Here is a 12,134-nt window from a genome sequence, read left to right on the forward strand (position 1 = left end):
CATTCCTAAAAGCATGGAAAGGGAGCGACTTGGGGAAAGCAGGGAACAGGCTGGAGGACCTGCACTGCAGAGGGGGGACGGATGCAAAGAGAATGTGGTGACAGAGATGAACGGGAACGCCTTCCTCAAACCTAGCATTTCCGGTGCCCACTGCCCTAGTCAGATGTGATATGGCACTGTGATCAAAGCAGCTCAGGGGAGAAGAGAGCTCCTTTGGCTTGCAGATCCAAAGGGGAGCGGAGGCTGGGGCTCAAAGTCGTTAGTCACATGCACGCGATCCAGGACAGAAAGAAATGGACCAGTGAGGGGTCGGGTCAAGGCCCCGCCTAGAGAATGGTGGCTCTAACAGTGCACTGGGTCTTCCTAAATCAGTTAATAATCAAGCAATCTCCTCCCCCATAAAAACATGTCTACAGGTCAACATGATCTAGCTAATTTCCCAATTGAAACTCCTAGTTTGATTCTATATTGTGTTAAGTTGACATTTAAATTGACAGCATACTAGCCTAAAAAGTTAATTCAAAAAATCTTTTTAAACAGTTTTGAACAGCCACCAGCTATTATTCCTTAAGGCAGTTAGTTCTGCTTTCTTAATTTTCATTATTAAACTTTGGTGTCTTCCTAATATTAATTTCCATGTGCTTTAAATTTTGTTTTGGTTGGAGATGCAGCTTCGTTGGTGGAGTGCTTGCCGACCATCTACAAAGCTCTGGATTCAACATAAACTGCATAAACTGAATGTGGTGGCCCAGGCCTGTAACCCCAGCCGTTTGGAAGATACTATAAACAGGGGTCAGGAGTTCAAAGTCATCCTCAGCGACATAGTTAATTCAAGGCCAGCACGGAGTAACAGTGAGACCCTGTCTCAAAAGATTTTATTTTTCCTCATTTCATCTTGAATAGATTTCGCCCGTAATCGTTGTATACTATTTTCCATGTCGAGGGGGAAGCATCCAAGAAACTTGCTAAGTGGCCTGTCCAGAGCCAGCTTGTCAGAGTGGCTTGGCGCATCCACCTGTTCAGTGAATCTGAGTGCTGAGCTTTCAACTGGCTTGGCTCAGGTTTTATCTCTGACGCCACCTTCCCTTCCGCCACAGGACGCAACTTCTCTTTAACTCCAGGGCAAGTCTTTTTCCATTGTCCAGGCATTTTCGGAGTCAAGAAACCTGTGGAGATTTTTAGATTCATCTCTTCTGGAATGAAGGGCTAGACCAGCGACACGGATGGTAGAATAGATGTGGTTTATTTAAATAGCTTATCAGTAAGATGGTATATGCTGAAAATAGGAGCTGGGTAGAGCCAGCAAATCTGGGAGCTGAGAAGGTATGGGGCTAACAGCGTGGCTTCACTTGCAAAGCCCCCCGCCTCTCCCGGATGTTGGCTTGGTGGCGCATGGGCTGCCTCTGCGCATGCTCCATTCGTCTTGTGCAAGGGGCGCTCGTTCCGGTCCTAGTCCGCTGTCGTTTCTGGCTTCTTCCTGAGCCTTTCCATGGTGCCCTCTCTGAGGACCGCTTATTCTTCAGCAGCAGGACCGTGCTTTTGAAAAGACGAAGGGAGTCGTTTCAAGTCGTGCTGTCCTGCGGTAAGTTGTTGGATCCACGTCTCTAGACGCTGGTGGAAAGCTCTGGAAGCTGGATACGCAGCAGTTGTCAGACTCCTGTCGTGTCCTGGAGAGCCACGACGCCACGGGTCCTCTATGAACTCACTACCAATTTATAGAGATGCTTTTCTTCTTTGCATATTCCAGGGATTAATGACAGGCGTTTATTTTACTCAGGTGAGATTTAATGGGAGGTGTTAAAAAAAAAGTGAATTCCGTTTATCTGTCTGTCTGCCTGTCTGTCATCTATCTATTGATTTGCTGTGTGTATATGTATGGAGTGGGGAGCATGCATGCCCATGACACCCATGTGGGAGTTGGTTCTCTCCTTCCACTGTGTGGGTCCTGGTGACCCACGTTCATCAGCTTGGTGGAAATTATCCCTAACCACTGAGCCATGTCACTTGCCGTAAGAGGAGGTTTTAAGCTGAGGTTGCAGAGTTTCGGCCTACCAAGCCTTCTTATCATATGTAAACAGGGTGGACGATAAACATTTATTTTTCCAGGGTGTTAAGTATTTGACTTCCTCTGGCTTTCCAAGTTTTTAAGACTTAATGATATAAAATTACTCTTACGGTTTAAATGCAGGTTATTCTCCTTAGGAAAAGACAAAATTGGTAATGTCACTCAGTCAGAGTTAGTATTTTTTCCCCCAAGAACAGTAACTCCATATTCTGTATTCAGAAACATTTTAGCATAATTAGCAATTTAAAAGCCAGTGGTGGAGCCACTGGCTTGGAGATGCAGCTAGTGGATCCTCCAAAGTTGAATTGAGATGGAATGTCTTTCTCCTCTAAGAAAGGGAAATACCTTTAATGGAATGAGTAAAAATATTTAGTCATGGGGAAAAACTTGAGATGATGAGGGCATTTCTTTATGCTTCAGATTCTCAGCAAGTAGGTTTTATGATGTTCCGGGAGTTAAATGCAATTTGCTGGTTGATGAGTCGAATACAGGATTGGATTGTGCATTCAGTAAGTGCTCAATGAGTGCATGGGAAGATGATGGTAACTCGTTGCAGTTTATTTCCACATTACTTGAGTAAGCTAAGCACCAGTCTTAATTCAAACATAACATGTACGATTCTTATGAATTTCTTCATGACTTAAAATATATTTTAAAAAATAAAGCTGGAGGGTTGGGGAGTAAATGGCTCATTGAGTAAAACTACTTCCTGCATTAGCATAGGGCCCTGAGTTTGTGTCCCCAGAACCTGGAGTGGCTGCACATCCCTGTGACCTTAGTGCTATAAGTAGCAAGGTGAGAGGAGGGCCACTAGGGCAGCCAGCTTAGGGCCAGGTGCAGGGAGAGACCCTGTCCCAAAGGAATAGAGAGGAATGTGACAGAACTGGACATTTTACACACACACACACACACACACACACACACACCATACTCAAATACCAAATATAATAAAATAAATCTGGAATATATGTCGCTTAGGATTACAGTAATTATTACATCATTTGAAACAAAATTCAAAATAGCTAAATGGGAAAATCTTTTTAAAGAAAAAGAAGAAAGTATGAGCCAGCTCTTCATCTCAAAGCTTGACAGAACTCTTAAAGGAAAGCAACCTAAATTGTGGTTTTTAGTGGTAAATACAGCAACAACAAAAGAAAATACCCAGAAGCAAATAAAATGCAAGATTTTAACACCAAGGTAGTGAGGACAGAAAAACCGATCAAGCACGATAGAAAGAAATTAAAGAAGACCCAATGGGCAAAGCCATCTGATTTCAGGAAGTGGAAGACTCAGGCTTCAAAGATGGCTGCTCCTCCTGCAGCGATGTTGATGTAGCCCAGTCCCATCCACATCCTAGCCAGCTTTGTCACAGAAATTTACAAGATGATGCTAAAATTCATATGATGCTAAAACAGACAACAGATCTGGAAAACAAAGTTAGAAGACTCACAATATTGATTTCAAACTGAACTGTGACACTGTAGTAATCCAGATGATATAATGCTGATGTATGCATTAAAAGAATGGAATTCAGAATGTGTAGCTAAGCCCTCTCGTTTGTGGATTTTTTCCCCCTAGATAAGGTTTCACTGTGTAGTCTTGGTTTCTCCCCCCCCTGCCCCCCTGCCCCCCCCCCCCGCCCCATGTGTGTATGTGTGTGTGTGTGTTTCAAGACAGGGTTTCTCTGTAGCTTTGGCTATCCTGGATTTCATAGACCGGGATGGCCTTGAACTCACAGAGATCTACCTGCCTCTGTCTTCCTGAGTGCTAGGACTACAGGTATGAGCCACCGAGACTAGCTGTGGATTTTTTAAAACCCCAGTGCCAAGAAATTCTGTGAGGGAAGGATCAGTCTTTTCCACAAATGGTGGTAAGCCAATTCTGCATGTTCGTGTGTAAAAGAACGGACTCATTCCTATTACACTATGCAAAAAATTAACTCTAAAGGAAGCATACAACTAAACGTAAGAGCTAAAAAACTATAACAAAATTTAGTATATGATGAACCTTTCATTTTCTTGGATGAGGAAGAAACCTTTCTTAGGTTTGGCTTCAAGAGGATAAATGAGAGAAAACATTGTGAACGAGTGATTTAATGGCATTTAAAAACTCTTGTATATCAAGGATGGACACTGTCAAAAAAGAGAAGGGGCAGGGGAGATTGCTCAACAGAAGAGCACTTGTTCTTCCTGCAGAAGCCCAGGGTTCAGTTCCCAGCACCCATGTGGCTTAGTTCACAAGCACCTGTGGCTCTAGCTCCAGGGCATCTGCAGCCATCTTTTGGCCTCTACAGGCACCCACAGTGACACACAAACAAACATATAAAATTTTTTTTAAAGTAATCTTTTAAAATGTATATTAATGGGAAAAATATTTGCACATAGTTGTGAGATAAAGAATTCTGCTCAGGACTTACAGAAACCACCTCTTGTGCTCTAACAATAAAAAAGGCAAGTTTGGGGGCAGGGAGAAGGCTCCGTGGTGGCTGAAAGGCTTGCTGAGGACCTAGCTCAGCTCCCAGCATGCACATCAGGCGCGTACAACTGCCAATAACTCCAGCTCCAGGGGATCTGAAACCCTTTTCTGGACTCTAGACACCCACATTCACTTGCACATAACCACAAAGACACATAAATAAATAAGAATATAAAAATTTACAACAAAAAACAAATCGCTGAACCCCCCAAAAATGGGGTAAAATCTGAATGTATATTTCCCTAAAGAAGATACACAAGTAGCTAATCTGAATAGAAAAGGACTCTCAGTATTGTCAGCCTTTAGTGAAATTTAAGCCAAAGCCATAAGGAGACTATCAACATCTAGCAAAATATCTATGGTTAAAACAAATATGGACAATAAGAAATGCTGGCAAAGATGGAGAGGAGTTGGACTTCTCAGACACAGCAGGTAAGAATGTAAACTAGTTCTTGAAAATGCTAATCATAGATTTTTAAAATTTGATTTAATAATTTTCCTAGGTATGTATACAAGAGAAATGAAAATGTATTGTGATGTGATTATTCATAGGAAAATATAGAAGTAACTAAAGTGTTCCATAACCCATATGTAAACTAAGGTGGCACTCCTGTCCAGTGGAATATTAGTCTGCTGTAAAAATGGAGTATTGATAAGGGTTACATCATTGGTGGCTTGGAAAAAAAACATTATGCTTAGAGAAAAAAGTTTGTCTCAAAACCCCTTATGAAATCTGTAAAATAAAATGAATTCCTGGAGACACAATGTAGAACAGCAGCTGCCTATGAATGGTTGGCAGGGCTGGGCAAGAACTGCCTGTTTCTGCAGGCTTCTTTTTTGGAGCGTTGGAAATGTGCTGAAATTGGATTCTGATGGTGTTCACACAAAGCACCATATTTATGGGTCTATATGGTGTTTGACTTACACCCCAGTAAAGCTGTAAATTGAGAGACGACAGTGAATTTAGATATATTAAATTGTCTCATAGATTAAAATACTTTAGGTTTGAAAGGGTCCTTAGCAACTGCTCACTTGCTTTGTCTTTATCTGAGAGACGAAGGGACTAGAGACTGGAGAATTTAATTTGTTAGAAGATATGAAAGTAATTAGTTGAAAAACCCAAAATACCCACCTTACACTGGAACTCTATAATCAATAGTTGGGAAGTCCCACCGAATCCATTTATCTAGCAAAATTGCGCTGTGGACGTGGCAATAACTCATAACTTAATTAGTGTGATCCATCAAGATAGCCACATGCGGGTTGAGTTAATTTTTGTGTAGATGAGATCAAAATGCCAAAACCAACAAGGAAGAAAAGTATAGATGACTGCAAACAATGGACACATGCCCACGTACACTAATCTTTTATGAGAGATGAATGAAAGAGTTTTGAGGGAGAGTCTCTTTAGTTTCTGTGTTGTAGTAGCAAGCATAAACATCTAAAACATATTAAGTAACCCTGGTAATATTTTAATTTTAAACTAAGGAAGAAAGTCCTTAATTCTTCCAGAGCATGTTTTTCTAACTTAGAATAATTGCTTCCACATTGTGGCTTCACATAAAGGCAGAATAAATTATATTTGGGGAAAAAAAAGTTTGAATTTCTTCCATTTGCACAGACAGGTGATGAGGAATTTAATTCTCCTCCCAAACTTTGTCGCTTTACTTAGTTTTCTGTGTTAGGATTTAATATTTCAATCTTCTCTACATGGAGTTTTCCATTAATTCAAACTTGGCAAAAATAATTACCAAAATTTCAGAGCCATGTAATTAAAGATGGGAAATGAGAAAAGCCCTGGGCTGTGTACTTCTCTGAGGGGAACTCATTTGGCTTGTGAAAATTTATATTTCTCTCTCTCTCTCTCTCTCTCTCTCTCTCTCTCTCTCTCTCTCTCTCTCTCTCTCTCTCTGTGTGTGTGTGTGTGTGGTGTGTGTCTGTGGGGGTGGGGGGGGTGGTGGTATGTGTGGGGGGGTGGTATGTGTGTGTGTGGTGTGTGTGTGTGTGTGTGTGTGTGTCTGTGTGTGTGTGTGTGCGTGTGTGTGTGATTTTTAAGGTTGGGAGATTTCACTGGAAGGCTTTGGAAAAGTGGGTCTCTACCCTGGTATGACAGTTGTCAGGCTTGGGTAAGTGGTGGCTGACTGTGAGGTCATTGCATATCTCAAGACACTGAATGCGCTTCTTCTTTGCTCCCTGAAACAATAGCCATATGTATTGTACCTGCTATCCTTGGCCAGCATCCACTGTCATGCACAGCCCAGTGTTCTGGGTCAGAGATAGGCAAGCAGAATTGACCTCACTAGACTATAAAAGACCTTAATTAAACATATGTGCTATACAGCTACAAAAGCCACATCATGGGTCAGAGCAGATGCTATTAGGTGAATTTTTGTTGTGAAGCTGCAGAAAGCAAACTGACCACATAGCCAATCACAGCATTTGATACTGATACTGATTTTTAAAAAAAAGGCTGTCAGTGGGTCTGGAGAGGTGGCTCGGTGCTTAAGAGCACTATTGTTGCAGAGGACTTGAGGTCAGTACCCAGCACCCATATCACATGGCCCACAGCAACTCTAGCCCTAGGGGACCGCATGCCTTTCTCTGGCTCACTCTTCCTGTGTCACATTTGAGGGATCGCCATTAAGTATTTTATGCTCCCGAAAAGAGATTTGAGCCCAGCTCTCTTTCAACAAGTATATAACACTTGGAATTTAATTAAACACTGAAAAAACATCTCTAAATTTTTCTCCTAAATTTATTTTAACAGTTTATTGCGCATAATGTCTTTAATATCACAGTCTACATTGTGTGGTTTATTAAAATGGTATTATTTGGGGTATGTTAATGGGTTTTGAAGGTTTAATGTGTGATCTTGGTTTCCTTGGCTTTTAGCACACTTTTACTCACGTCAGGGTTATGTGGGGTTGAGGAGTACGTGGAGGGTGGTTATTCTAAAGTAAAATAGAGTAAATAACGTTTTTGAGTGCAAAGAGACACTCTGGGTAATTGGCAAGATTTTAACTACCAGCTAAAACCTCTGCAAAAATGGATCGACTTCCAATTTATTTGATTCTGTCCATTTCCTCAGTCGTTTTGGGTTTTTACGTGTGCTCAAAGACATTTAATGAAAAGTAATGGCTGCGGCGGTGTGTGGGGACGTTGCAGTCAAATCTTTGCTGGATTTTCAGAAAGCATTTCTCCTCATAAACTGTTTCCCTGATGGGTTCTGCTGTCTCTCAGCTGGCTTTGCAGCATTTAGCCTGTGCATTCCCCAACTGGCCCCAGATGGAAAATACTCTCTTGAAATTGGATGGCTCTCCACAGCCAGCTCAAACAAACAACAAAACACAACAACAACAACACAAATCAGCTGAACAGAATGGGTTTGACAGCATGGGCCGTACCCCCACCCTGGCATCCTATCTGGTTGAATGCTTTTTGCTTTGAGCAATTGGGATTTTTCTAATTTAACTAACTCATTAACATTAGCAGATGACACACTGCAGAAAGTTTTTTCCCTCAGTCACATCTCCGCATTCCTTCCAGTCCACTGGGGTTGTACGCATTCTGTCTGTGTTTATTTTTATTTACTTTACTTTCATTTATTTATTCGTAAGGTTTCTTTATATACCTGTTTTATTTTTATCTTGATTTTCTTCTGAAGAATTCCTGGGCAGTGCAGAGACATTTTGTATAGGGAGGTTTTAAAACCTTCCCTCAAGCAGTGCATGAAAGAGAGGCAGAGTCTTAAGGAAGCCTGGGAAAGAGGGAACAGACAGTGGGGAGGACATCCATGATGCTCTTGTCTCAGTTTGTACACTGTAAAGACGCAGCTGTGCTGTGGGTCTAGACAGCCACCTTCCATGCCACTAGAGTGGCAATAAAGGCCACTTAGCCAAGGTTAGCCCCATCCAGAGCTAATCCTCCTGGTAAAAATCATTTCTTCATCAGTGCACTATTGTATTTTACACTGCATTTGACTAGTTAATATGTTCGTCTCTTAGACTTTAGGCTTTCTAGAAATTTGAACATACGTTCAGGTCCCCTTTCTCTCCGCTCTTTATTTTTTTCTTTTCCTCTTTCCTCTCTCCTTCCCTCTACCCTCTAACTCTTCCTTCTTTCTTTTCCTACCTCTCTTTCTTGTATCTCACTTCCTGTTTGCCACTTTCTGTCTTTTATTTCTTGAATGCTTCCATTATAGATGTACACAACCATACCTTTGTTTGTTTGTTTTTAATTGGTCTGGCGCTGACCTGTTGGATGACTTTGCACTTTGTCATGGTCATCTTCTCATGTTCTCTCTCTCTCTCTCTCTCTCTCTCTCTCTCTCTCTCTCTCTCTCTGTCTCTCTCTGTCTGTCTCTCTCTCTCTCTTCATTACACTTGTGTTTGTTTATGTACACATGTGTGTAGGTACGTGTCTATGTGTGTGGCTTCTACTCAAGGTGCCTTCCTCTGCCATGGTTCACTATGTCTTGAGTCAGGATCTCTCACTGAACTTGTAACTCATCAGTTTCACTAAGCTGAGTGACCAGTGAGCTTCGGAGATGCTCTTGTCTCAGCTTCCCCAGCTCTGGGATCACAGGGGTGTCTGAAACTCCTGACTGTTACATGGTGGGTGATCCAGACTAGGGTCTTCCTGCTTGCATGGCGGGCACTTTACTGACTGAGATGTCTCCCCAGTCCCAACTAACAAATGCGCACACCAATGGTGTGGGATGGTGCTTCCAATGAGGCAGGTTAAGTGGCCAGGGCTTCCTGCTGTCACCATTATTGCTCATTGTTGTAGTTGATCCTTGCTGTCCTAAGATGTTGACATTGCTCAGTGCATGTACAGAATACCGCTGCTCAGTAATTTCTATGTCATTTCTACTGTTGTATTATGTGATTGACAGCTTAATGAATGTGAAAGGATTAATCAAACCAAGCAGATAGGCAAGCCAGGCTGAGGAGCTTTACAAGGGTTCTCATTCTCCCTGGGTGCATTCTCCTTACTCTATGGAGAAACATAAAATCCGTCACCTAGCATCTTTCCCAGATTTATCACGTGTACTAGAGGGATGATCAACATTCTAATATATAAGTCTAACCACCTACTATGTACCAGTCACCAGAAAAAAATTCTTTAATTGAATGTTCTTATTAATGGGTTTTTTTTTATTAGTGGTGTTTTAGAGATCAACCTACTGAGAATTAAATATATAAAATTTTTTTGAGTTATTAGCCAGTAAGAAGTAAAGTAGAGCTTGAAACACAGTGCACCCTTCGTATTTAGAGTGAGAGCTTGTAGTTGATGGAGTACAGTTTTGTGGGTTTGTGCTCAAGGGATTTACAGATGCCACCTGTGTGCATAGAAATAGAATGCTTCTTCTGCCTGATGGAAAAAGGACAGGTATGGAGCAAGCACGACACAGACCATTTGCTTTTGACCACAGTCTGCTGATGTAACATGCCAGTTCATTCCCTGACTCTTCAAACAGAACCTTAAAAAAATTACAAGCACCTCCCAAAAGATGGCTCAAGTATGTGCCACTCATTGAAGTCTCATTTTAGCCTTACTGTTTGAGTCTGGGTAATATTTGGCCCTAGTTTCTGGTAGGAAAATTGCGGAGTCTAAACACTGTGTGCTCGATAACAAAACATGTGCTCACTTTCTGCAGTGGCCGCGGAGACAGACGTGAGATTCTTATAAATTGCAAAGGAAAATACATCACTCACCCATGGAGGGGAAGAGACAGCTGGACAAGAGGGACTTTGGTAAAAGACTTTCTCTGGACAGCAGTCTTGTGGTAAGTGCTAAATATTCCCTGACCACTGTATGTGTTTTGGCTTAAAATGCGTTATTCTTTGGCTGTTATTTCCTGAGCGCTCGGCTTCTAAAACCGCGATTCCATTTAACCCCATTAAGCAACATCTTTTGGGATTTGGGCTCATTTATTTTTCACAAACTCAAAAGCCAGCAAATTATTGGAATGTTTGTACAGTGTCTTAATAGGTAAATGTCATAATCTGTCAACATTACATATAATTACATTAATTCTTGCTGAAATAGACATTAGCCTATACAAAAATGTGCCTTGCCTGGGGTCCAAATGCCTGGCCTGTGTGTGGTTGTTCCGCCATCCAGTCAACTGTGGAGCTAAACTGAACAAAAATCCAATACAACTTTAAGTGTTGAAAGAGCCAAGAAAGCTCCTGAGCGCTTCTTGGCTGGATATATGTCACGCTGTTCTACATAACATTTCTTTCTGAGATTTTTAAGTCTGGTGGATATTGTCCTTTTTAAAAACTTAACTTAGCACATGCGGATACAATGCACATGTGTGTGAATGTGATGAATGCATGTGGAGATCAGAGAACTTTGATCTGTTTCAGGAGTCTGTTCTTGCCTTCCATCCAATTCAGTCAACGCCCCTCTTGTTTCTGCTATTGTGCTGTGTCCTCCAGGCCAGCTGGCCCTGCAGCTTCCCCCTGGTCCTCCCATTTCCACATCCCATCTCAATATAGGAGTCCTGCACTTTTAGGTGAACACCACCATGCCCAGCTTGTTATGTGGGCTCCATGGATCAAACTCAAGGTGTTAGGCTTGCTTGGCACGCCATGATCTTTTTACCAACTGAACCGTATTGCCGACCCCAATGGGCATCGTTTTCAACAGCCTGGTTGGGGTTACCTTTGTGTATGGGAATCCGATGAGCCCAAAGAAACAGGTTAGATTCCTGTGCTTGGAAATTTGGCTTCTTTTCCATAGGCTCTGGACCAACACATGTAAGTCACGCCTGCTTTTCCATGATACATGTGAACACAGCAAGGGATAGCTTAGCCTGATTTGATCATTAGAGATGTACATCTCTCTCTTTGTCCCTTTTTTTTTTGTGTGAGTCACAGGATGTGCTGTACTCATAGCCACTGGGATGGAGACTGGGACATAGGACATGACAGGCAAAACATTTGTTGAGGATTAAGTTCCAAGTGCCCATGTGAAAAGCCAGCTGTGGTGGCAGTTCTGGGGAGTGGAGACAGGGGAGGCTCTGGTCCAGCTGATTTTGTCAGTTCCAGGCTTGTGAGTGAGGTGGACAGTGGTGTTTGAGGCTTGTTGACCTGTAATTGCACATTTACATGCATGCACACACATCTGCACATCCCTGTGTACCTCACCCATTCCACACAGCTGATGCAATGTGCCTCTCTAATGCTCTTGGGTCAAAATTTTTTTAATCTACAGACTTTGTTATTTGTGGTTGTGCCCACTTCCCTTTAAAGCAATGGTTCTCAATCTTCCTAATGCTGCAAACACTTTAATACACGTCCTCATGCTGTGGTGACTCCTGACCATAAAACTATTTTCATGGCTATTTCATAACTGTAATTTTGCTAATGTTATGAATCACAGTGTAAATATTTTTTGGAGATAGACACTTGTCAAAGGGGTCAAGACCCACAGTTGAGAGCCGCTGCTTTAAATCTCTTCATGAGTGGGGTTCTGCATGCCACGAAGAGGGTATGTGAGATATTCTCAAATCAAGTTCTTCTGTGACTCAGCATCCCAGTGTCTGACTGTGTTCTAAACACAGACTAGGACGTTCTTAGAGGTT

General features: G+C 42.0%; 1 protein-coding gene across 6 annotated transcripts in view; it reads left to right on the forward strand.

Moving 5' to 3' along the window:
- NCKAP5 (NCK associated protein 5) overlaps window positions 1-12,134 on the forward strand; it is a 915,906-nt gene that overhangs the window by 113,109 nt on the left and 790,663 nt on the right. For all 6 annotated transcript variants that reach the window (XM_084799427.1, XM_084799426.1, XM_084799429.1 and 3 more), the window contains exon 2: window positions 10,200-10,328. In XM_084799427.1, the coding sequence (XP_084655553.1) occupies window positions 10,260-10,328 (69 nt within the window). In that variant the 5' untranslated portion in view covers window positions 10,200-10,259. The remainder of the gene's footprint in view (window positions 1-10,199; window positions 10,329-12,134) is intronic.

This window comes from Acomys minous, assembly GCF_964271855.1.
Source record: "Acomys minous genome assembly, chromosome: 1".
NCBI classification, from domain to species: Eukaryota; Metazoa; Chordata; class Mammalia; order Rodentia; family Muridae; genus Acomys; species Acomys minous.